The sequence below is a fragment of the Ambystoma mexicanum genome, chromosome 10, assembly GCF_040938575.1.
Source record: "Ambystoma mexicanum isolate Mex_15411 chromosome 10, UKY_AmexF1_1, whole genome shotgun sequence".
NCBI classification, from domain to species: Eukaryota; Metazoa; Chordata; class Amphibia; order Caudata; family Ambystomatidae; genus Ambystoma; species Ambystoma mexicanum.
The window spans coordinates 109,873,474-109,899,175 of NC_090932.1; the positions used below are offsets into that span (position 1 = coordinate 109,873,474).

At 44.8% G+C, this 25,702-nt stretch overlaps 1 protein-coding gene across 2 annotated transcripts in view; it reads right to left on the reverse strand.

Annotated features, from left to right (window-relative positions):
* The window catches only part of CDCA2 (cell division cycle associated 2), a 1,069,442-nt gene that overhangs the window by 250,991 nt on the left and 792,749 nt on the right, over positions 1 to 25,702 (reverse strand). For both annotated transcript variants that reach the window (XM_069617593.1, XM_069617592.1), the window contains exon 12: positions 21,055 to 21,222. In XM_069617593.1, coding sequence (XP_069473694.1) covers positions 21,055 to 21,222 — 168 coding nt within the window. The remainder of the gene's footprint in view (positions 1 to 21,054; positions 21,223 to 25,702) is intronic.

Here is a 25,702-nt window from a genome sequence, read left to right on the forward strand (position 1 = left end):
TTTTCACTACTTCCGCCAGGTCTAGGCTGACAACTGATAAGGCCGAGGATGGTGGCTTAATTAGGGAACTAGTGGCAGTTCTTTTAAGTAATTCGATATCTTTTTTCCAGGAATTGGTTCCCCGAGCATACCCATTTGAGATTTAGATTTTGGGATGCTAATCAGAGGTTTCCTTTAAGGAGTTTTAAACACATGGGCTCCCGAAGTGGAATTATCCAGATTCCCAACATTAGATAAATTCATATGCGAGACTGGCCTTGAGTTTTCCAAGTTACTTGGAGTCAAGTCCTCCATAAATGACTTGGAAAGAGAGGCCGTGTGGTTAACAGTCCCCTCTATATTATGTGTAAACTGAACAGCAGTGGAAACACATGACACAGAACTCTTATCAGGAGTTGTTATGGGGTTAACTCCGATGTCATCCATCAATAAAACAGGCTAGGTAGTATTAGACGGAGGACAATTAGGGTCAGTTTGTGGGGCTTCCACAATTTCCTCATCAACTTCCCCAATAGAGAAGTCCCGCCTCATAATGCTGCCACCGTCCCCCAGATTAAGGTAGCCGCCAATCGCTCTTCCTCAGCATCAATATAAATATTGTGTTTTCCATTAAATATACATCTGTTGTCGCACATAGCCCGGGGAGCGATGCCCAGGGTATTAAAGCCATCCATCCTATCCTGGGGGTGGATTTGAGCTTGGACAATAGTTTTTAATTCAGTAGGGATTAGTGGGCATACACTTGGAGCACTAGATAATTCTTCCAGGCAAGTCTTATCTTTGCCAGACAAGGCAGTAGAGGGGAGTTGGACCAAACTGCCATCTTTAGTATCACGAGTAAAGGGCTCCTCGGCGAGCTTGAGGATCAGAGGTAACCTCCATGGCTGACTGACTCCTGAGGCCTTTACGTGCCATTAGGAGGAACCAGAGATGAAGTCTGCCCCAAAGACCAGGGGTTTAGACAAGAGCCAGTAAGGGGTCACAGAGCAGAAATAGAATGGAATTCGTTTAAAATACACAGTGTGTATCTCACAAAAGCATAGGAATAACAATTTGTAGAAAAAAAAATAGAGTCCGGGGAGAATTATGTTTGCAGCCCCACTGCTATAATCTAAGTGTCCACAAATCATTTAGACCTGGGAAAAGAGAATCCCGCAACTTCCTGGATAGATCTAAAATCAATAGCCAAACATAGTTTTAGCACCAGTTTCCCTGATTAGCACCTCCGACTTCCAAGGAAAATAATTTCCAAGGTTACAGGGTAAGGTACGCCCGACAGCTTAAGGAGCTGCCAGAGTCAGACTCTCCTCTCTCACCCTGTAAACCTATATTGGTTGAATGGTAATGGGAATGCCCCAAACCATCCGTAGAAGTACTAATCCAGTCCGATCTCAGCAGTAGGAATGTAGAGAACAGCAGAGTTACAGGTGAGTGATCAAAGTTTGAGATAACGGACCTCCGAAAGAAGTAACCAGATGCAGCGCCACACCCCATCGTAAACAAGGCGCTTGCCAAAAGCCTGATCAACCAATAATGAGTCATCAATGCACAACTGGCGAATGTATACCGTAACCCGGGTATGGTACAACAAACCGTAGCCACAGGTCACAGCCAAACAGTAAAACAAAGGCTCCAGCCTTTACAGCGCCAGGGCTTAACGCTGCAAGGGTGGCTGTGCAGGGATTTTAGCTTCCTCAACCGTCACGTGACCCGCAAGGGCTCTTCCTTCCTTACAGCAGCAAGAGCGCGTTGCTTGCAGTGCTGCCTTTAGAGGAGTAGCAGAGAACCGAAATTCCAAGTAGCAGTGTTAGCAGGACTTGACTGATGTGGGTATCCTTCTTAAAGCCATAGTGGACGCTTATAAGCAGATATCGTGCGCACAGGTATTTCTAACAGTTGTGCACACACTGCTAAAAACATGTCCATTAGTTTCCTTTGTGCTTATGTGCATGAATGTGCATGTATAATTATTGCAATGTTTCACTGATGTTTTAACTGGAAGTGCTTCCCAATAACAGCACACGTGCAGCCTAATGTTGTAACGGTACATATGAACTGTTGTGGAGAAGTGACATTGTAGGATGCTGAAATCTTGGAGGCCATTGGTGGATGCGTGTGTCAGTACTTACAAATACCCAATCAGGGCATGGTGGGAAGAGGATAGTGGAAAGGTAAAAAGCACTTAATGAATTCTTGGGGTGCAGCTCTAATGGTACTTTGCGAGGAGCACGTGCTTTGTTATGTGCCTTTGAACATGCTGGCCAATGGAAATGCGATTGTTGCAATTGTCCAATGAGGTGCTTAGATTGTGCGTCGCAGGAGATGGCGGCCATATTTTGTTTAATTCCTGTGTGTAGTGAGGCGGGCAGAGATGGCGAAATGCAACGTTTTCATAATGGGTGATCACTTTGTGCTCGATCTGCTCCAGTATGCTGTTCAAAGAGGCCTTAATAGCAATTTGAATTTGGACGAAGTGGAGACTTTGTGGTGCGATGTCCCTGTATGTAGTTTCCACCATTTGGTTGAAGAATGTCGATGAGTGGCCACTTAAGGTACTGTACACGTAGTGATAGCGCATTATGGAGCACTGCTTTTGGGTTCAATAGCTTGTGCAAGTGTATACTGTCAACTGAAAAAGATGATTAAAGAAGAAGCGCATTTTTGGCACTGCAAAGGTGATTTTCTCATGTATACCACCAAGTCCAGTAAATAACTATTCTAATGAATGTTGTCGGCAGCCAGAGGTGGGAAGGCGTCTTATCAACAGAAGTATGTGCAACTTCTTGCGTGCTGCTGGGATGTATTCCTTTAAGAATGAGACCATTGGTCATCGATATCTGCAACTTGTTAATGGAAATGGCAATTCATTGTCACACAGTGGCAATTACATTTGGTTTTCGAATATACAGGCTGCAGAGAAGACGCTATTGTAAGAATGTGAGGCACAGAGCAACAAATAAAAACCATTTTAAAAGCCTGAAAAAGGAGTTGTTACTGTAGAAGTTGTTTAAAAAATAAATAAAAAAGAAATGGCTTTTTTTTAAAGTCACCACTACAAAGGACATCCCCTACCTTGGTTGACATTTATTACCCTACTCCCGCGCGTGCACACCTGCAAAAAAGAAAGAAGAGAAAAAAAGAATCGCAGACATCGCCACAGTTGCAGGGTTGTAAGTGCAACATACACCGATTTTGCAAATGCACATATTCTGTTCGGGATTGTGGAGGACATGGGACTGCGCAATAGGTTTTGTGGGTGTGCAATGCACGCCCAGAATGTGCTATACGATATATTTGTTCACCTTAATGCAAAGGGTGAGCTTATGGCGCTGTGTTGTATGAGCCACAGTGCATGCTCTGTGGGTGATTTGCACATACATTACTTGACAGTGAATGAAAAAGTGCATCCGATGGGAGTTGTGTGCAGTGTATCATGTGGGTTTGCACACATATGGAGCACCTACACTGAAGTGATTGCTTTTGGTTTCTTTGTCTGAGACTTTGGTGACGGTAGATCCAGACGACATCATTGTTGTCTATTGTGTAGGGAGAAATGCACACCATGTAACATAATGTTTAGTGGCATTTGTGCTGAGAGAGGCAGTAGAGCAGGCAATAATTCTGTTTCAAATCTCCTGCATATTGTTTCCCAATATGCAGCCAACCTTTGGGGCGGAAATGGAGAAAGTGCGGTATGTTGTGAAGAAGTGTATTTGTGCCCTTCTACAACTTGTGCCATTGTCCTACTATACAAATGGGAATCCATCTTTTGCCAGCACGAGCATTTCCCCCCACAAATAGCGTTCTTTTCAACATTACTGCATTTTCCTTTTGTGCCTGCTGTACACTCATTGCTTTGGTGCCCTTTTTGGAAGTACACAAAAAATGTTTCTCATTGCTGTTGCGCACTTGCACCCTTGAAAAGGCACGGCAACACGCACAACTAGCTCTTTCAGGAGGTACCTATTTCTACCCGTTTCCAATGCATGCTTTCCACTCTACCACCATTCCTTCCATTTAGCAAACAATTGTGTGGCGGGTATACAATGCGCGTGGCACTTACTCCCTTCATTGCCACTTACTTTGTGACACTCTAAAAAGGAGCTTATTGTGATAATCACGTACACAAACCATTCCTAAAGGGATTTTAAGATACAGGTGCGCTATTACAAACCTAGCATCATTTCTAAATACAGCATGCTAAAGAAAAGTTATGTTTACAGTGCCCTAATAAAAACCTATGAAATTCACCAACAAAGGACGTTGTGGTTAAGTTGCTCTACTAATCACCTTTTGCCTTTACTGCAAAAAAAATACCCAAGAGCAACGTTATGGTTAAAGTGCCCTTCTAAACTCCTATGAAATTCAATGGAAATAAGTTGCTACAGGGACGTTATGGTTCCAGGTAAAACCTAAAACCCCCGGAAATTGGCAAGTTATGGTATGGTACGCAACCGTAACTCACGCTACCACTGTGCACGGCAAGCACCAAAACCAATAACATCAAAGATGACATCTCATGTGGCTCCCTCTTTTTAGTTCAAAGACATAAGTGGACGAGGTGCTTTTCTTCACTTAGTCAGGAACGAACAATTGAAAAGGTTCTATCTTGGTGTACGGCACCCTTCCCATTTTCTTGCACTACTTTCAGAAAGGTTCACTCACATCATACGATACATATAGGAGAAGAAGAAAGTGTACACCACAGCAATCATTTCTGTGCATCAAGATAATCAGTTATGTTATGAACAGTTTCTGGTAATACTTTCCTTACTTCAATTTCCCTGTATATGCTCATATTTGTACGCATTGTGGTATCTTTATGTTTTTTGTGCAGGAGTGCAATTATGTACTTATTAAGGCAATGCTAGCTAATTCTTACATGTTGCACAGTACCCGGAACTCCAAAACAAAAGCATTCATGATTTCACTATGTAACATGGAAAGATTTTGCAAAGAAGTCTGTAATACAATGGTGTGTGTGTATAGCAAGGTATTGCTCAATGAACTACTTATCTCATGACAGTTCTTCCAATGATCTTTGATAGTTTTCTGCCACCATTACAACAATCCCATTGTGGCGGCTTTCCAAGAAACCTAAATGCACATGTGATGTCATCAGTGATGTCATCAATGAGATTTGTGATAGCATCTTTGATGTCATAGGTGTTAGTCCTTGCAGTGCACACTGGTGGCACGGATAATGGTTGCTTACCTTACCATAACTGGCGAATTTCTGGGGGTTTTCGGTTTTACCTTTAACCATAACATCCTCTGTAACAATGTTTTTCCATTGAATTTCATAGGTTTTTGGTAGTGCAACGTGAACATAACTTCCCTTTAACAAAGTTTCTTCACTTAATTTAAGATTTTGACCACAAAGCCATTGGGTTCCACAGATGTACCATACAGCATAGGAAATTGATGTCACATACCAAGGAGCACAAAAACCACAAAATGTACGTCTGAGCGCATATAGTGGCTAGCATTTCAACTGCTGGAAACAGCAGTTGTCTTACATACTACCATTCATCAAAGTGAATAAACATGTATAAATAACACTATGATGTAGATCGCAAGGAGAATGAAGTAAGGTAAGTGTGCAAACTCTACTTGTGAAACAGAGCAAAGGCATACATTATACACCATAATGGAAAGAACCAGTACACTAAGTCACATGGGCATCCGGCAATATTACCACACTGCTGCTACACATGAAAACGAAGAAACAAATAGAGTAAGGAATGGAAAGTATTGAGAGCAAAATGTAACTCCAATGTGGCAACTACACTGACGTGTCTCCTATTAATGCCTAATTTCTGCAGTGCACCACAATAGTAAACGATATAATCTTTTCCTCGCAACAATGCCAATGTTGTAATGTAGTCTTGTATTGCCACTGGCCTTGATGCTTACTGTAGAATGTTGGTGCATGAATGCAGCTCAGGAGAATGTTGGGTGGATCTGTGTGTGAATGTTCTGCGAGTGTCAGTTGGGGGCCTGAGCTGGGTTGAATGGATGGCCGGTGGGTCAGCTCCTTTGTTAGTGATGTTTATACCTTCCCATGTCCCTGTCAATGTCTACGCGTGCTGTAACTATAATAAGAGTAACTGGAGTAATGTACAGATTTGTACATATGTGAATAAAGCCTTGCCTGGAACTAACTTAGACTCAGCAGCTGGTCTGTGATTCAGTAGTGCACACTGAATGTCTAACATAAGGCTTCACAACAAATGGCGACGAGGAAAACCAGAAATAATATGAGGACATGGAGTAAAGGACTGGTCTGTGCGACATAGAGGAGCTGCAGCAACTATTAAGTATAGTAAGGAGTGCTGTGGGGGGGAAGCAGCAGTTGAAATGAGTGACCCACCGTTCCCCCATACATAGGGATAGACATCCTGCCCGGCTTAAAAAAAAAAAAAAAACATTTGACAAATTATACCCTGGGAGGGAGGCCTTCATTCAATTTAAAATTACCCCAGGAATTGGTCATAAAGAAGATTATAGGATAAACTACGTTTATTATGGAGCATGTCTTAAATATGGAAAGAAATTGGGAGCAGTATACACAAGTCCAGCAGATGGCGCCTCTGCTCCGTTTAACTATCAAGGAATATGGCAAACAAAACGGAGAAAATGCCGTTCATTGAAAGGTGCCGTGTGTTACGGAGTGAACTTAAAACACTTAATTATGGAAATCGTGTTGTTCCAAGATATCATCTTCAACAGTGCCCGTAACTTCTTTTAATGTGATTAGGTGCAGTTTGTTTAGCAACCGTGGGCAACATTGAGCTTTTGCAGCATTAGACTTGCCTGTTTTAAAATGGCATATAATGTGACGGTTACTACGCAGTGGCCCATCAGTATCCTTTCACTTCAAAGTCGCTGTGATAATGATGAGGTAAAGTGGAATGCATGCGAGGATGGCGAAGCTCGGAATGTGTGGAATGCTGTTGCTGCGTTCCTTCCACACAATATGGAGATGCATGTGATGAGAGGCCGTATGAACGTCGGCCAGCGTGATGACGCACAAGGAAGGCCCTGGGTCTGTCTTCCGTGTGACAAACTTTTACGGGAAGGAACGTATAGATTTTCCAGCGTCTGATGCCATTGGAGATGTTTTCAGAAATGCAGAGCGTGTAATTAATGATGAACAGAGAAAAGAGTTATTTTGGGAATAAAGTGCGTACTGATAAGTTTATGTGGACAATGCCTAAAGAATGATGGCACATTCAAATATTGCACAGCGCGGTGCAGCTTTGGAAGTTTTTTTTGTATGATACAGAAGAAAACCTTAATAATTATAAATACAGTGAAGGATACAGTTTGTATTATTTTGCTTTTGCATTAATGGTTTTTTTTACAGGTTTCTCATGTGATTTGTTTTTGGATGGGGTCTTGCAGGCATGAGGATCAAACTTTAGTTATGTTTTTGGGCATTATTTATAATGCAGCACAATATATATTGGACATGTGTAGGTTAAAGAGGACAATTGACACAATTAATGGGGTAATACATGTAATTTTATGAAATGTTACTAGAGATTCCGGTATTGTAATTTTGAGAGTATGTCAGGGGCCGTTGGCCTGTGGAATGTTGTTATGTGTTGTGGCCCAAGGGTTCATGATGGTGTAAACTATATTGTATGGTGACAAAAGTTTTATTGGTACACATTAAAGGGAAAATTATTTAAATTTTCTGTAGGCCACACCGCTTGGTTTTGCAGGTGTGGCTGAGGTCATGTTGTTGGGGACATCCTCCAAGTTTTTTTGTTGGTTGGATGGTGCGGAAATTTTTCAATAATTGCGCACTTATATCAAAAGGTGAAGTTTATGCAAAATTTAAAATGCAAAGTCTATGGGGACATCCATAAAAGTATGGATGGTGAGGAAATGTTTTTTTAGATGCGCACTTATGAGTAAAAGTTACAGGAGGTTTGAAGTCTATAAAGGCTATGCAAATTCTTTTAAAGTGTAATGTTTTGAGCTAAGAATATTGAGTAAAAGAAGAAAGGCCTTAAAATGTACGCTGAATGTGAATTTGAAATGTATATACAGTGCACTAAGGAAAATAAACAATGTATAGGTTGGTAGGGTACCCAAATTTATTTTAAGTTGTTATAGTTTTAATTATTAGAGCAATGTTAAACAAAAAGTTAATGCTACCAGGAGCATTTCATTTGTTTTTCGGTGTCTTGGCATGGGTCTGGTAGTTTCTGGTTTGAATGATATTGGTGATATGTGATATGTACGGATGTCTCCTTGAATGGTTGTAGTTGTTTGTTGGTTTAGGTGGTAGTTGCTTTTCTGCGTGTTGGTGATTCTGTGGGATGTATTAGGGAGATAAGTGGGAGGGATTTGTATTCAGATGTGATGTGATGGTGTTAAGAGGAAGAGGAGTGATCTAAGTAGCCCTCTGCAATTGTTGACCTGTCATGGCAACACCTCTTGCTGTGTTAGTTGGTTGGACTTGGACCATGTTTCCCCAGGGTGTCAGGTTTGTGGTGACACCGGGTCCGTGGTGGGGCAAATGCGTGATCCCCCCCTGTTTTTCCTCACCCGAATGTATGATTGGTTCCCTTGGCTGTGTATGGTTGGTGCCAGAGTGTGGCAGGCTCTGTGTTTGGATGTGGCAGGTCCAAATGGAAGGTGATTGTTGGTTTGATGTTTTGGTGATCGGGAGATGTTGTGATGAGTCTGTGGTGAGTCTGTTATGGAAGGGAGAGGTTGTGTGTGGTGAGTCTGGTATGAAAGGGAGATGTTGTAATGTAGTCTTGTATTGCCACTGGCCTGGATGCTTACTGTAGAATGTTGGTGCATGAATGCAGCTCAGGAGAATGTTGGGTGGATCTGTGTGTGAATGTTCTGCGAGTGTCAGTTGGGGGCCTGAGCTGGGTTGAATGGATGGCCGGTGGGTCAGCTCCTTTGTGAGTGATGTTTATACCTTCCCATGTCCCTGTCAATGTCTACGTGTGCTGTAACTATAATAAGAGTAACTGGAGTAATGTACAGATTTGTACATATGTGAATAAAGCCTTGCCTGGAACTAACTTAGACTCAGCAGCTGGTCTGTGATTCAGTAGTGCACACTGAATGTCTAACATAAGGCTTCACAACAGCCAAGCACCCTAGAATAGCTGGAAAAGAGCTTCCCTCTTCCCTAAATAAGTAAGGATACTAACTGCATGGGCAAGCAGCAAAGTGTAAAAAGAAATGTAGGTAATATGTATTGCTTTACGTACACTTCACACATGGTGGTGTGTAAGAGGATATACTTTACATTGAAGGAATGCATCAATAGCGGCACCTCTTCCACAACAGAATGTAGCCACACAAAATCTATGAGACACTGTAAAATGCAATGTACACAGCCAGTACGTAAAAACTGAACAATTGCTTGACAATTACTAGTACCCCTACCCTGTCCAAATATGGATGCTGTTTCTTACAAATTAAACGTGTACATGTAAACTGTTTGTGAGTGTGTGCATATTTGTTGCTTTGGGGCTGTCAATGCATTATGACACTGTAGCGCACAGTGCTGCCCCAGATGCCTGAAGGTAAGCAGAATGGAGGTTTCCTACTGAGAGTGCATGCGGCCGGTGTATGTTCATTTGCAATGGAAATGTCCATACAACTAAAGAACTGGCCTCATGTCCGCATCTTCTCATTCCCTTACCGAATCATGCCACACACAACCTCATTTCAAACTGTGCTGACACCTACGGATTTCGAGTTGCAAAGCGACCAGTTTATGACTGCGTCAAGCCTGGCTGCCTATGGCCCATTGGGAGCAAGGAGCAGGATGCTCCAGTGTACAGTGATCGTGTTAAATGGCCCATTGCCTTGATGAGCTGCTTGTCGTTCGATTACGTGTGAAACTCGCACACCGTCTCTGCACTTAGCAAAGTGAGGGTACGTAGCAAGTTCCTCACTACCGTTTGTACAAGTGCATAAAATATTGTACTGCACATATGACAATCAGTAGTGACTCTGGAAAATATGAATTCTGTTGCTGCTTGCTAAATCCAGACAGTTACATGTGAGCACAGCTAAGTAAATAAATAATTGTGAGGGAACTCAAACGTTAACAGTGCCGGTTACAAAAGTATTAAGGCTGCGTGGCGCTGCCTGAACTGTCTTGTTGCGCTTCCTAATGAAATTGCGTGTCTCCTGATGAAAAGCATTCCTATGTGGCAAAATGTACTAATCTCCATAAATGCTACAGATCCCACTAATATATCGTACCATCAAGTGAGGGAACTTTTGCTTGGATGCACAGATTGCTATGTAAGAAGACGTGCAAAAAGCAGTTTTGTGGCGTGATATGTGGCATAGAATATGCTGCACATCAATAAGTACGAGAACAAATTACCCGTGGTGAGACATTCACAAATGTGTTAACCTCACCTGGTATCCACAGGGACGCCACCCAGCCGGGTTACTCGCTGGAATGCTTCTCAGCTTTGCCCTGATGTGGTCTGCAGGGAAGGTTCTGCCTGAAAATACAGGACTGTGTTCAAGACTGACCGACTGGGGTAAGTATCCTCCCTCCACCCCCATATGATTTCAGTCCCTCTGGCGCCCTCTCCTCACCTTGTGGTAGAATTAGGCGTGCTCTCCGTCCTGCCTTCTTTGCAGGGGCGCGTTGTCTTTCATGGGCGAGTGCGGTCCAGTTACTTCACTGACGCCGGCCCGTTTGTATTGTTCAGGTAGGTCTTATTGCTGTTCTTTAGTTCTGTTGCTATCCTGCATGCCTTTCTTTGTTTAAAATGTCTCTTTTTTTCTCCCTTAGGTATGCAGAGCTTCACCGCGGCAAACTGGCTTGGTTGAGCCCCGCTGGTAAATGATGGCACATTAAGAGTGCTTTGATGCGACAAGTAAGCGCTATGCGCAGCGCTGCAAAGTCTTGCCTTTGCTAACCTGGGTTTTCCTTCCTTGTAGGTCGCGGTGTTCTTCAGCGCGAGGGGAATGTCCGGAGTGGTGCCAGCCAAGAGACGACCAGCCAGGTAAGCCTTTTGAGCAGTTCGTAATTTGTAAATGTCTCTACTACTTTCTTTAATGTTGCCTCTAGCTTCCTCTTTCAGGTCGTTCTGTCCAGGAGGCGTGCAGATTCGAGGAAGCTGTTCTCAGTAGCTGCGAGAGTTTAAAGATGAAGACTGCAGGTAAGATGCTGCTGCTAATGATGTTCTTTTTGTCTCCTTGCAGGTTCTGCTTCTCTGAGGTTCGAGTGAATAGCTGGACACTGAGCGTCACGTTGCAAGCGGCAAAGTAACACGAAGCGCGTTGTCTTGCCCGCGTGTGGTTTAAATAGCCCCAACAAAATAGTCCAGGTAAAGTAGTCCCTAGGCTACCACACCCAAAACACTAGACCGCATAGCTTTGTTCTTAGGAACCAAGCTATGTGGATGCCTCCATGTTGGCTGACAATACAATAAAGTAGTTCCCAAGCAGATTGTTTTTCATGGTGTATGAGCCTTTCGCCATAGGCGCCAGGACTGGCCCCATGAGGGCTTTTGAAGAGGATTCCAGGCTCTAGAGGCCCGAGTCCTGACTCCACCTGGCCAATGGGTTTGCCAGAGGGGGTTCTGGGCGAGGGTCGTGACAATATGGCAGCACCACTGCACAAGCTGTGTAGCAGTAGTGCATGAGACTATCGATATACGTTTGCTGTTCTATTGTACTGTTGATCTTAACCTGTAGAGTGGACCTTTGTTCACAGGCAAGACGAAAGGAACAATACGTATTGGGAACTAGTTGCAATAGACGGCTTTCATTCGCAATGCGCGTCCAAGTCCCTCCCCACCCTTTGCAGTAGCTATTCCAATTACCTGCTAACATAATATACAGTGAAGTAATATTCCGTTGGTGACTAATTTACAAACGTTACGCTTCAAACACATACTTGATCACACCACACCCAGAAGCCTTATTGCACAAAGTCGTAGCTTCCACAGACCCATTTCCATGCGCACCAAGTAACAGGGTTTACGCATAATTTTCGTGCTGTGTACAGACGTGGCAGAATACATTTCAACCAGGACACCGGATTTTATATGTAATGGTGGCTCTAAAAAAAAAAAAAAAAAGTGTTTGCGGTTTTGTTTGTGTAGATGCTTTTAAGGGAAAACTTTCTGTGGTTTCTATAGAGATTTTTATATTTGTGCACTCTGCCAATTCTTACAACAACCTCCTCACCGCATCCTGTACATGCAACAAAACTCCATTATCAATATTGAACAAAGAAATGCCATTGTCATGGAATAAGTCTGCATTTTCTGAAGCAATGTGTTGTAAAATGATGTAGCAGAAGCTTGTATGACAAGCTTAACTCTTTATTACAGCAGCAAAATCAGCAGTGCAAAACAGAGAAGTGCAGCATTTAGACCAAAGGTAGCTGGCCTTCACCAGTGCAGGGTGATGCAATGAAATGCAGACTCTGGAGTCGTTTTCCAGTTCATTTGAGAGGAGGGTCGGAAGCTCGACCTGCTCGGTGTCGGTGACGGCTTTGCACTCTTTCTTCCTGGCTCTTTGGGGTTCACCCAAGGTCTGGCGAGACTTCGGCATCACGCGAGATCCCAACATAATGTCACTCTTGCAGAAAAACATTGCAGCATCATATAAAAATATAGACATGGTTCCATTGCTGATAAATCTTCCACCATCTCGCAAGGAACAAACTACATTAGAACAGGTGCATAGTCTTGTTAGTGGTATGGATAATACAAAGGATTTTCACTTTTAATACACATTTTTCTTTTCCTGTACTCCGCGCATCCTTAAAGTAAGGTTTTCAATGCATATTGTAAATGCTGCAACAAAATACCATTGCCAATGTTCGACAAAGACATGCCATTGTCATGGAAGAAAAACGCATTTGAACACCCAATGAGGTCATTGTTGCAAAACAACATTCAAGATTTGCTAAAAAAAAAAAAAAAAAAAGTAGCCATTTTTCCACTGATGGTAGACTTTTCACCCTCTGGTGGAAGTGGAAAGAAACTCCATTCCAACAGGCCCACATTCTTCTTAGCAGTATAGATGAGAATAGAATGTTTGCAGTGGGAAAGAAACGCCTCACTGCTGTGAACAATCACTTCAGTTGATGCACCACATATGAAGAAGAGGCGCGACCCACATGCTGAGCTCCGTAGTGTAGCACGACAACATGAAAAGGCCCAAAAGAGAATTTCTTTGCAAAGGTCAATGACAATGCCGAAATTGCAGACGTCGACAGCGCACCAGAATGCCTCCATTCCTTCCAAAATGAAATTGCCATGCAAGTCTTTTTCCTGGGCATACCTGTGCAAATCTACCACAAAGCCATCACACAGTAACAGCACTCTGCGTCTCTCCATTTCTACCAGTCTGATTGCCCGAAATACAGTAACAATTTGTTACCGCCCCTTCCTGTGATGCGGAACCCAAGAAGCCAACTGCATAATCCAGACAGGCACAATCCCATTGGCTAGCATGCTTACAAGGGCAGAATGTGGCACATGCGCTTCCCGAACTAGCAAAAGGGCCGCGCCCCAGTGAAGCAGGAATTTTTCCCTATTGGTGCAATTTCCTGTCACGTACACCCTTAATACCTGATTGGCCAAATGCCATAATCCCATTTCCATTGGTCAGCATGGTGAAAAGGGCAGAAAGTGGCACGTGCCTTTGGCCAAGTTGCGCAATGGCTGCGCCCCAGTAAAGTAGAAGGAGTCCTCCTTCCCTTCGCATCTTCTCTGCGGCACTACCTCATTGGCTTATGCGTTAATAGGCACACACGCATCCACCAATCGCATCAAAGCCGCCATCATCCAACACGGTCACTCCTGTACAACACTTCAAAAGTACCGTTACACATTTAGAGTACAATTGTCGTGCCTTTCCAAAGCACATGCACTGGAAAGATTGGTAAAACTATGTATGCTTTTTTCATCCCCATATATCCACATGGCCACCCAGGATGTGGCGCGTGTAATCCTAAAAGTACCGCACAATCTGCGAGATTTTCATAATAGTGATGAGGTCGGTGGGATTGTGGCGGGGTAAGTAATATGAACCTCACAATGGGATTTTTTTGTACGGGTGTGCAAGCAACTTTTGTTTTTCCTCTTTATATGCGTTTTTGTTTGCCTCTCCTCACTTCTCCACATTCTGATCAATGTTTCTTGCACAGTGTAAAAGAAAACGGCATTGCCAATAGCACTCAAATGCCATTTCTACGGAACCACTGCATATTGTGCAACCTCATAATGGGTGGAGAACATGCCAGCAGTCTGCATAAAACCATGCATAATTCTGTTTAAAACACACCTTCTGAACTCTGGCTGGGACAAATTAGACAGTCATGGACCCATACACCTCTTGGTGTTATGCATGAGAAAACGACTTTAGCAGTAGGAAAAATCCACACCACTACATTCAGCAATCACATACAAAACCTCTGCATAGCACACTATCATTTCTGCACACCACTCCATATTTACTGTTACACAGTCTCAGTAAATGTCCCGTTTCATTCCAAAGCCCCTCCACCAGAAAACTCTGCTAAAGAATGCACGATTGCAGCATCCACAATTATCCAGAGGTGCACCCACCACACCTTCGGCCATGCATACAACAGTGCAGCCCTTTCCACATCCACGACAACGCAAGGGATCCATGCATACCACCATTTTGCCACCTAAAATAATGCACAAACGTAACATACGTAGCACCACTTCTACCCAACTCCCCCACACCAAATAACACCCATTCACGGAAAAGTGTCACAATTAGCAGAACCCACAAACATACCACAGCCCGTACCACCCCTACCCACTGCCATTCACAAAGTATTGTATCACTCGCAACCTATTCACATCAGCTGCACAACATTGGGCCTACTTCAATAAATGTGCACACATCACAGTAACCAAGCACATGTAAGCTGCACTTAAACCAAACCAAACCCTCTTCTATACTCACATTACATGAACACTGCACCCTGTGGCCACACTACACAACTTCACACTGCACCATCTCCTACCGTACATGCACCCAATAGTCCAATCCTTTATGACACCCACTGCAAAGAAATCTACACACAGTACACTAACCAAGTACACGTAAGGGGCACTTCAACCATACCCTCTTCCATACACACATTACAAAAACACTGCACAACCTCACACTGCACCATCGTCTGCCGTACACCAAATACTGTACCATATTGCCACCATCACCACAACCATGGAACGCACAATACACCCTTTGGAACTCACTTCTGCTGCTGTAGAATGTGTACAATGTGCTCCACGCCCAATCTCCAAACATCACCACCCTGTGCCTAATACACTGTCAAACCTGCAAGGGTGCAGTGGGTGTGCTCCTTGCACACATACCCAGCACCGTAACTCTACCATTCATGTCACCATTTCACCACGTACCACTATGCACATATGCACCACTGGCACCAGCAATCCTACCCAACCTCTACACCACAATGCATATGCACAACGTTAAATGCAACAGTCACCATAAATTACTCACACGACACTGTCTCCGGCAGCCCTATGCCCTTTCATTCACATACTATTGTCTTACACACTTCCACTCAGAAAGTATTGGGTCACTGCCAACCTAACCACAAACTACTCACAACATTGCCCATACTGCAAGCAATCTGCACATAGCACACTATCCAAGTACATATAAGCTGTCCTTCAACCATACCCTCTACCATAGTGACAGGATGCAGAGTCAACAATACATTAGTGCCGTCGTTCTGCTCAAAGCCTAGGCTCGAGTGTATGGCCTACGGCCTTCGGCCATGCACCCAATAGTCTAGGCCTTACACACACCCACCCCAACATCATGTCACCAACTACCACAATCCACATACACAACACTCCCACCAGCACTCCTACCCAACCTCTGCACTGCCATTAAGCTACCAAGTACAAAATTGCAGCATTTACCATAATGTAAAAATAAACCACTGTCTCCTGCAAACCTGTGCACTGTCATTCACATACCGACTTTCCAATCACTAGTATTGCATCACTGCTAACCTACCCACATACTGTTTGCAACAATAACCCTACTCCAAACAAACTGCACACTATGCACGCACCCACCGCTACCGGATACAGAGTCTGACATGCATTGCTACGGTGGTGAGCTCAAGCCCTAGGCTCTTCAGTGCATGGCTGCTGGCCTACAGCCATGCACCCAATAGTCTAATCCTTCAACAGACCCACTGATACATCATGCACCCATGCATGCCACCATGTGCCCAACTACCGCTATCCATCCACATAGCACAGGCATCTGCGCTCCCACCCAGCCTATGCAATGTGCAATTCACTCCCCTTCTGGAATTCATCTGCTACCCGCACTACGGAAAGTGATCGCCGCAAACAGGTCATGGCACAAGCTATCGGGCCGTTACGACAGCTGTTTACAATCACCACACAAAGTAATCGGCGGTCCACGTACCTGCGAATTGACGCAATACGCACTAATACTGCAGCCACTCCCCTGTCTTCTTCCCCCTATTTACATGTCACATTAACCACTTCTCACTCCCGCATGCTTTCCTCCCTTTTCGACGCCAACACATGGCGTACGGTATATTTCGCAGACTCTTCTGCCGGCGCACTGTCCTCCGATACACCATGACAGTGTTTCCCAAAAACGTTGACGCACAGCACGCTTCTCTCCAGCCAATGTTCGCCGACATCATGGTTCACCGCAGGCCAATGAGACTTTGGTCTGCGGAGCGAACAAGGAAATGGGTCCGTGGAGCGGACCCAGATGTCACTCATTTTTTGGGATGTACATTTCAGTAATTTGCAACAAAAGTACTGGTCGGATTTCCACCAAACACACAAACACACAAAAGCATGCTTTCTGACCCAAGCCCCCGCTCCTGCCGCAAATTTGGTAGAAATCCATCCAGCCTTTCGGGCTATAGCCGTGCGCAAAGTTTTTCCCGATTCAGTCTATGGGGGAAAAGAAAATGTTGGGGACCCCCCTGTATAACTTAGCCCCCCTGCAGGAAACCTCACCTAACTTGGCGAAAAAATTCTGAGCCGGCCATATACTTTTTTTTGTAAAGTTTGGTGAGGATTCCTCCAGGGGGAGCAAAGTTATAAGCCACTGAAAAAGTGCTCTTCCTAGGAGTTTAGCAACTTAACCATAACTACACGGCCGCTACAGGGCCTGGACTAGGCAGGGAACGGCCCTCACAAGACCTTTTAGCATTGTGAAAATGCAACCCTTGAAGTGTGTTCTTGAGGCCATCTGCGAGCAGACAGCCAGAAAAGTACTTCAAGTACACCTTACGGACAACTGTATTAAAAACCAAGTCCGGGACAATCTGGACCACAGACATTTGTGCAAGTTCGATTGCAGCTAATACTGTAAACGTCTGAAAACATTCAAGGAGGAACTAGTTTGGTTCTTCCCAGCCCTCTAGATAAGGTGCGTCTCGTTCCTTTTTACGCATGTACTTATAGCCAATACGGATATTTCCATGTTCTACTGCGTACCATGTACGCAGTATTTATTAATTTTAAAAAACACACTTTCCGCCACTAGATGGCAGTGTAGCATATCTTTTGTCATCAGCAACAGCCTTTCTTATGCATGATGGTGAATTTCCATCTGAAAGACCACAAGTCCTCTTGCAAATCTAACTGTTAAAGCGAGCAACACAAAGCATGCGCCCTTTTAAAATGTGTTCATACCCATTATGTCTAAAAGCTTGATATGTTAAAAAGTAAACGTTGCTTTGATGTCCTTAATTGAATGTTCTTTAACCACACAACACGCTGGAGGTTTGTGATGAATCTCCAAACCTAAGTGAGTTTATATCACAACTTATTTTTTTGTGTGTTTTTAAAGCGCTGAAAATAAAGTGGGTGCCCTCTGCATCTTATAGTTTTCCATTCAGGATGTGGAAAATAAAAGGTACAGTGATATTATTTTGGCCCAACATGCTGCTATAAGGATTTACATGTTGTCATGATGCTTTATTATGCAATCTGTTTATTTTGCAAGTAAACTGTATAGGAAAGTATTATTGTAAGTCTTATGTTCTGTAACTTACACTTATGTTCCAAGTAAAGTGTGGGAGAAGGTGGCTGTGCCCAAATTGAAAGTGGGTTAAAATCCTCGTTTTGTCGTTTAGCGTGAGTGTGTGATCCTGGCCAAATAATGTAATCTCACCCCGACTTCAATTGCAAAAATTGGAGTGCTTGTAAATTAAGTTTAGACCCTTACAATAGCAGAGTTTTAATAAGTGTGGGGACACATTGTTGTGCCATGGTGCTCCTCTGCTAGTGGCTCCAATACTGGTGCATAGAATTGCATTATTGCTGGACTGGCCTTCCCCCCAGTCTTGTAACACTGGATTTGACAGGTAGACAGTCTTCAGTGCACCAGAGATTCTAGTATAGCGCACTGTGGTAGAACCAACATAACATTTTCTCCCCTGTTGCTCCCAGCCACTGAAGTTGCTTGGGCCATCCGGAGTACTGCCCCACACTCTGCAATGTCCTTTTATGCTATGATATTGAATCTTTCATTGCACACAATCTGCCATTTTCACACTTTCTAGGACCTTCAGGATCTGCAAGAAGTGGCTGTTTCAGACTCAAAGGAGAGAGCAGTCAACTGATTGCAACATTGAAGCTGCACTAGAATAGTCTTATTACAATGAGTAATGAAGTTAGATGCCCCTACACAAGTAAGTTTGCCACTCCTCCAGTCTCTGAAGTTAGTGCCTCTCCCAACATTTGAAGGGTCAGCCCCTGCCTAAATATTAGCCCATAGGTGCACCCCTGGATGTGCGCACTTGCATTTTGTTAGGCAGAGAGGTGAGGGGAGGTGGGTAGAACAGTGGGGGGAGAGCCTCCAGGTTTGCCCTGCCTATTTTCTGAAGTGGCCACTCCCATCACAAATTAATTTCTCCCCCCCGCCCTCCTAAAACCCTGGTTTTGTTGTGCCCCTGCATGGGAGGGAGGTCAGGTAGGTCGACTCACTCACCAGCCACCCCCACCTCACTCCTCAAAGTGCTGAAATAAAGGGGCTGGACCCAACACATCTGCAATTATTCCTTTACTTGCTGCACCATGACCCGTTGCAAACCTGCTCTGTAATGTAGAATGTATAAGGTTATGCTGGCTGCCCTTGCTGTTGGGCTATACCACGAGGGATGGGCCGTTACCCCATGCAGGGATAAACGGTTCCATTAGCCTCAGATGCTCAGTTAGCATGTGCAGAGAGGAGATGTGCTGCTGCATGTGTACAGAGACTATGCCAATAACATGTGGCAAGGCAGTATGTGTTCTTACATAGCGCTTTTAGCCAAATTCCTTCAGCTTTTAAGCACTGTGGTAACAGTTATTATCCCATTTCGAATGGTACTTGATTTATTACAGCAAAACCAAGCAGAATGCCAGGGGAGTACTGTTGGGCATTGTGGTGGGGGCTGGCGAGGACGTGTTTGAGTCAGGCTGAATAAGGAAAGGGGAGGGGAAAAAAATAAAAATAAATAAAATCGGTACATTTGGCCCCAGTACATTTTGTCCATTTCCAGCACTGATGGTAACTTCTGTGAACGGTCATTCTTCATTACTGCTCTTCTTGTAAGAAAGAAGCGACTCCTTTGCGGTGTTCCCTCTACGTCACACCCATCAAGGCTACGTCAGCCCTCCACGTAATTGGAACTTGGGAAGTGGAGGCCGCCCTCCTACCCGGTAGCTTTCGACCCTTTCTTTGGATGCACCATTAGCATGTGCTTTGCTAACATTAGCCTGTGCAGAAGGGAGCCCTGCTGTTAAGACTGGCAGAGAGGAGATGTGCCATTATAGCATGGGCAGAGGAGATGCTACTTTAGCACTTGCAGAGAAGAAATATCCCCATAGTACGTACTTAATAAAGATGTGTCATTTGCAAGTGCCAAAAAGAGATATGCCATTAGTATGGAACAGAAGTGCAATAAGCATGCAGGGCTGAGATGTGCCATTAGCATGTGCAGAGACAGGATGTGGAGTTTGCACCTGCTAACTGCACATGCCGTCGCTGCACAGGATGTGCTGTTAGTATGTGCAAGGATAGGATGTACAGAGAGGGTCTGTCCCATTAAAATGTAGGTTGAGAAGGTGTGTCGTTAGCATGCACATGTGCAAATGCACGCAGTTAGCACGCGTGTACAGAGAGCTGTCCCAATACTATGTGCGCAGAGAAGATGCGCCATTAGCAGACGAGGAGAGATGTGCCAATAGCATGTGCAGAGAAGAGATTTGAGGTCACCATGTCCTGCAACGTGTGCAAATATCAGGCTTGCTAAACAGAACGTGTTCTATGAATACGTGAAAACAATGTCTTCCATTAGCATATGCATAGAGATGTGCTGTTAGCATGCGCACAGTGTAAAGGTGCAATTTACACATGCAAATGACACAAATTTGCTCTTCAATGCTAACAGCACATCTCTGAAAATGCTGAAAGGAGATGTGCCTTTAACATGTGCACAGAGTATGTGTCAAGAGTAGATGTGTAGCTAGCATGTTCAGGGAGGATATATGAAGTGGAGTAATGTGCTGTTACTATATGCTCAGACAGGATGTGCCGTTTGCATGTGGAGTGAAGGGCCCTGCGCAAGCCAGACAACTTTGATCTACGGGTCTGAATTTACATATACATTGGGTGTATGTGTTGGATACGTTTTACTCTTGCAGAGGAGAAAACTCATTTTTACTCTTGAAATTGCATTTACTCTCCCAATTTGAAAAATCTAGCGTAAAATACTCCCACCTCAAAAATCTTATCTGGAGCACTGGTTCTTCCATTCTTCCCACACAACACCCCCTTGCCTGACCCCCACAGCTGCTCACCATTACCACAACCTGAAAGAACACCAATAAAATTACCTCCTTACGATTTAACAAAATATTTTTAAAGCTGAACTTTTTACTTCTGATGCCATTTATTCGATGTGGGGCTTCCATAATTTAACCAGTTACCACATGATCACATATTAAGACTCCAGACTGTAAAAGCATTTACCTTGAATATCATGAGACTCTTGAGAATCGCTCTTATCCATTTCTATAGAAGAGTTAATCTGTAAAGGTAGCTCGGGAGGACTAGGTGTGGAAGTCTGTTCACAATTAAGCAACAAGGATGCCTGCAGTTCCGTTAGATCCGAGTCATGGCTTGAAGTTGGAGCATGTTCTAGACGAAATAAAAATAAATTGTAAGGCACATTCTTTTGTAAATTATCCTGAAAATGAAAAATGATCAGCCCTTAGTAGTAGGGTGGTTATAAGACAGTACTGCATTTTGCAACTGCAGGGAATACCAACAGTGTTTGAATAAATTAGATTTTAAATGTAAGTAATTTCTTGCCGCTCTTGAAATTCTGGTCAAAAAGCTTGGCAATCTAGCAATAAAGCATGTCAAACCCGAAGTGCCCCGCTTACATTAGGGATTTCTAATCAGTTGCATCCTTTATCATTCTGAACACAGGGATTCGTCATCTTCCCTTGCCTATTCAATCATAACATGTGACTTCTAACAACATAAATCTAAAGTAGTATTCAAACTGTTTTTATACTGATCCCTGCTTGATTAAAAATATTGTTTCTAGCCCACCTTACAAGCCATTAACAGCTTAGAATGTATGTAAAAGCTGTCACTGGAATTGGTTTTTAAAGAGCATCCCACTATGCGAACAGCCTTCTGGTCCCTCTAGTGTTAGGTTGCCATGTTTGTCATTCTACGTTCTATCTTAAAATCACTCACATAATACCGAACAACGCTTGAATTTTGAAAAGTTGATTTTGTAGAAACATGCTCATGTCCACAGGTTGAACTAAGACCTCAGGTCAATGCAGTTTTGCTGCCAGCACCTGATAAAGCAGGGAGTTTCCCCGAAGCATAGTATCCTTAGGCTGGACATCTTTCTTTTAGGTAAAAATGTCATAAGTCAGGATGACTTAACAGCAGCCAGGGTGACCCTTATATAATGCCATTCAGTTTATCAAATCTCTTTGAAAAGTTGTCACGTGAGAGGGGTTTGTGCCATCCTAGTGTCCATAACTTCCATTCCGGGCCACCACACTAAAAGGATGCAAGGGAAAGGTCTTTGACTTGAGGTCTTTGACTTCCTGAAGGATTTAGTCAGAGAGAGGTAAAACTTGAAGACCCTTTTGGGGTCCAAGGAATGTAGGGCCCCCTCTGTCTCTGAGGGTTCAGGAAGAACACCGGCAGGCAGATACCTTGTTTCAGATGAAATGGAGAGACGACCTTGGGCAAGAAGTTTGGGTGAGTGCGCAAGATGACCTTGTCGTCGTGAAACCTGGTGAAGGGCTTGCACGAAGAAAACGCCTGCAGCTCACTAACCCTGTGTGCAGAAGTGAGACCTACCAGTAAAACTGTCTTTAGTGTTACCAGGGGAATGCCCAATGAGACCATCAGGCCGAAAGGCTTGCGCTGCAAAGCTGCAAGAACCACATGGAGATCCCAGACCTGGTATGGGCTATGCACCAGAGGAAAAAACAGACAACCTCTTAAGGTAGGCCTTAACCACCGGGTTGGCTGCTGAAAACACATTCTCAGGGAAATTCATGTAAGCCCCAATGGCCGCCAAATGAGTGCAGCAAGTATCCACCTGAAACCCAGAACGAGCCAGGTGTGCTGAAAAAGCCAGTATTTTATTCAGCAGACAGGTGACAGGGTCCAGACCATTATCACAAGCCTGATGGCAGAACCTAGTCCATTTGCTCTTATACTGGGACTGAGTCGCGGGCCTCCTGGTCTGTTGAATGATGTCCCAGTTGCAATCCGAAAATTGAGCATGATGAAGCCTCGGTTGTATACTATGACCTCGGGAGAATTGACCTAATTTGGAAGGTCAATTAGGACATATATGCGGGGGATACCCCCCCGCAATCCCCCACCCAATCCCCTTATATTATATATAATCCAAAACCAACCCAAAACATAAAATAACTAAAATAATATAAAGGTCAATTGTGCAGAAGGTCAATTGTAAAAGGTCAATTTGGGTAACACCGAAGCCTCAGCTGGTCAGGAACCAGGCTGCCAGCGCCAGCCTGGCCCGGGGATCCACTACCCCGCCCTGCTGCATCAGGAAGGAAATTAGTTTAGTTTCCGAACTGTCTTTCTACTAGTAACCAATCACTGGTTTCTGGGTCATACTGCCCCCAGTCAATGACTGCCCTCTACCTAAGCTCCTCCTCTGGCTGACATCCTCAGATTTGGTAGCACGAATAGTGGCAGTAGGACCAAGTGAAGAGCCGCAGAGGGGTTGGAGGGAGGGTTTGCATGTGAATACATGCCAGACCCATGCGGGAGAACAACAGTTCCAGGTGAGTAACTTGTTCCTTTCACCAGCATGGGTTCTGGCAGGGATTCACCTCCTCATGAATACATAGCAGTACATACATGCACAAGCACGGGAGGTGGCAAGGCTCAACATTTAGCATTTCAACAACTCAACATTAAGCATCTCTGCCCGACTCTGGACTCCTCCCTTGAATCTCGGTTGACGCAGTAGAATCTCATGAAGGGGTGCATCGACCTCCACGTAGCAACCCTGCATATGTCCAGCAGGGGCACACCAGACAGGAACGCCGTGGTAGCAGCGATCGCTCTGGTCGAATGGGCTCTCGGATGGCCAGTTTGCCAACCGGTGACCGTGCATGATGCAGCCGGAAAGCCATCTGGAAATGGATGCCTTCGAGAGGGTCTTCCCCTGGTTCACAGGTCCAAAATTCTCAAACAGCTGTGATGTCTTCCGAAAACTTTTTGTGCGGTCCACATAGAACTTCAGCGCTCTAGCCACATCCAGCGAGTGCAAAGTCCTCTCGGCCGGCGACGAAAGCGGCGCGAAGAAAAAGGGTAACACCAAGGGCTCGTTGAGATGGAAGTCCAACGGCACCTTGGGCATGAAGGAGGGGTGCGTCCTCAACACTACCCTTGTCTCGTGGAATGTCAGGTACGGAGGTTTACAGGAGAGACCCTGGATCTCTCCCACTCGTCGTGCGGAGGTGATGGCCACAAGAAACGCTGTTTTCCACGATAGGAATTTCAACAGTGCCGAATGCAGAGGCTCGAATGGCGGGCCCATGAGCCTGGCCAGCACCATGTTGAGCTCCAACGCCGGGGCCGGGGCCTTCACCGGCGGGAATGAGTTTAACAGTGCTTTCATGAACTCCTTCACTAGTCGGTGAGAACACAGCGACAACCGCCCCGGAGTTCTGGTGTAGCGGGAGATAGCCGCCAGATGGATCTTGATGGAGGCATGTGCCAGCCCTCCTTGGCGAGCGATAGCAGGTACGGAAGCACTTGAGGGGCCGTAATCCACAGAGGGTTGATCTTCTGTGCACGGCACCAGACAGAGAACCTTCTCCATTTATGTCCATAGCACGAGAGTCGAAGACGCTCTGGCCTTTGCAAGGACCTCCTTGCAGTCTGCTGGACTCCGAACTTTAATGCTGCAGGAGCAAGGCCTGCAGGTTCAGCGATCCCGGGTTGTGATGTAGGATGGCTCCTCCTTCCCTGGCGAGAAGGTCCATGTATGTCGGCAGTTTGACCGGGGGGGACGCTGACCAGTCCAGAAGGTCCAGGAACCATATCTGCCTCGGCCACGCCGGTGCGACGAGGATCATCCTGCACTGGGACTGTCTGAGTTGACTGATGAGTCGTAGAAGCTGTTAGGGAGAATTAATTTATGGCTAATTTCCCTCACCTAGTGAGTCCCCCAGCAGCTTTGCTGGACTTCTGGAGTTTATTTTTTACCACTTGGTAAGAGAGAGCTTTTCCCCCACTCTTACCTGGGTTTTGCTGTGTGTTTCTACCTGTTTTTGTGATTGTGGGCTCTGGAGTACACCACTTCAGTAGCCCCCTTCTTTTTGTGTGTCACACAGTACCTTCAGTGCCGTGGCACAGGGTTGTCTTTGAGACTTCCCTCGACTCCATTTCTGAGGCAACTACTGTCCCCCAGAAAAGGGTAAAGTTACCATTAACTTTACTTAGTCAATCTACCACAGATCCAGTACACCCCATCTTCCATGGAGTACTGAAAGGGTTAACTCATATCCCTTTTTATCTGTACCTTCTAGAGCATTGTTTCACTCTTAACATTTAGACTTGGCTGGTGGCAGTGGTATCTACCCTAACTTTTCTACCGCGATTATATTAGATAAACGTGGTACTGTTCTTGGCTATTATATTAGCCTTGAACATAAACCCGCTTGACCAAATCGTCTTTCTCTTGGCTCCGGTTGGGTTTATTCGCCATTTCTTTTTGTTAAAGTCCTTCTTGTGTTTTACTTTGTGCGGCAAACTAGGTTTGTCTTCTTTGTTCACAGTCTTTTGGAAAGCTTCTGCCCAGAAGCCCTCCTCAAGGTGCCTGGGTGTCTAGGTGGGCTGAATGTGAGGGGGGGGGGGTGAAGTCACCCCCTGCACAGGGTATCCTAGGAAACCCAAGTCGCACTGTCATGATTGGCCAGGGTAGTTGTCCGGGCTGGATAATCCCCCTGCTGGGAGATTGATAGCCAGACTGCGCGAATGGGGGGTTTTCGTATTAAAAGGCAGGTCTCTTGGGCTAGAAGTCAGAGTTGCCACTGGAACTACAAGGAACCGAAGAGAAGCGGAGAGAACGACGGCTGCTGCAACTACCCCGTCC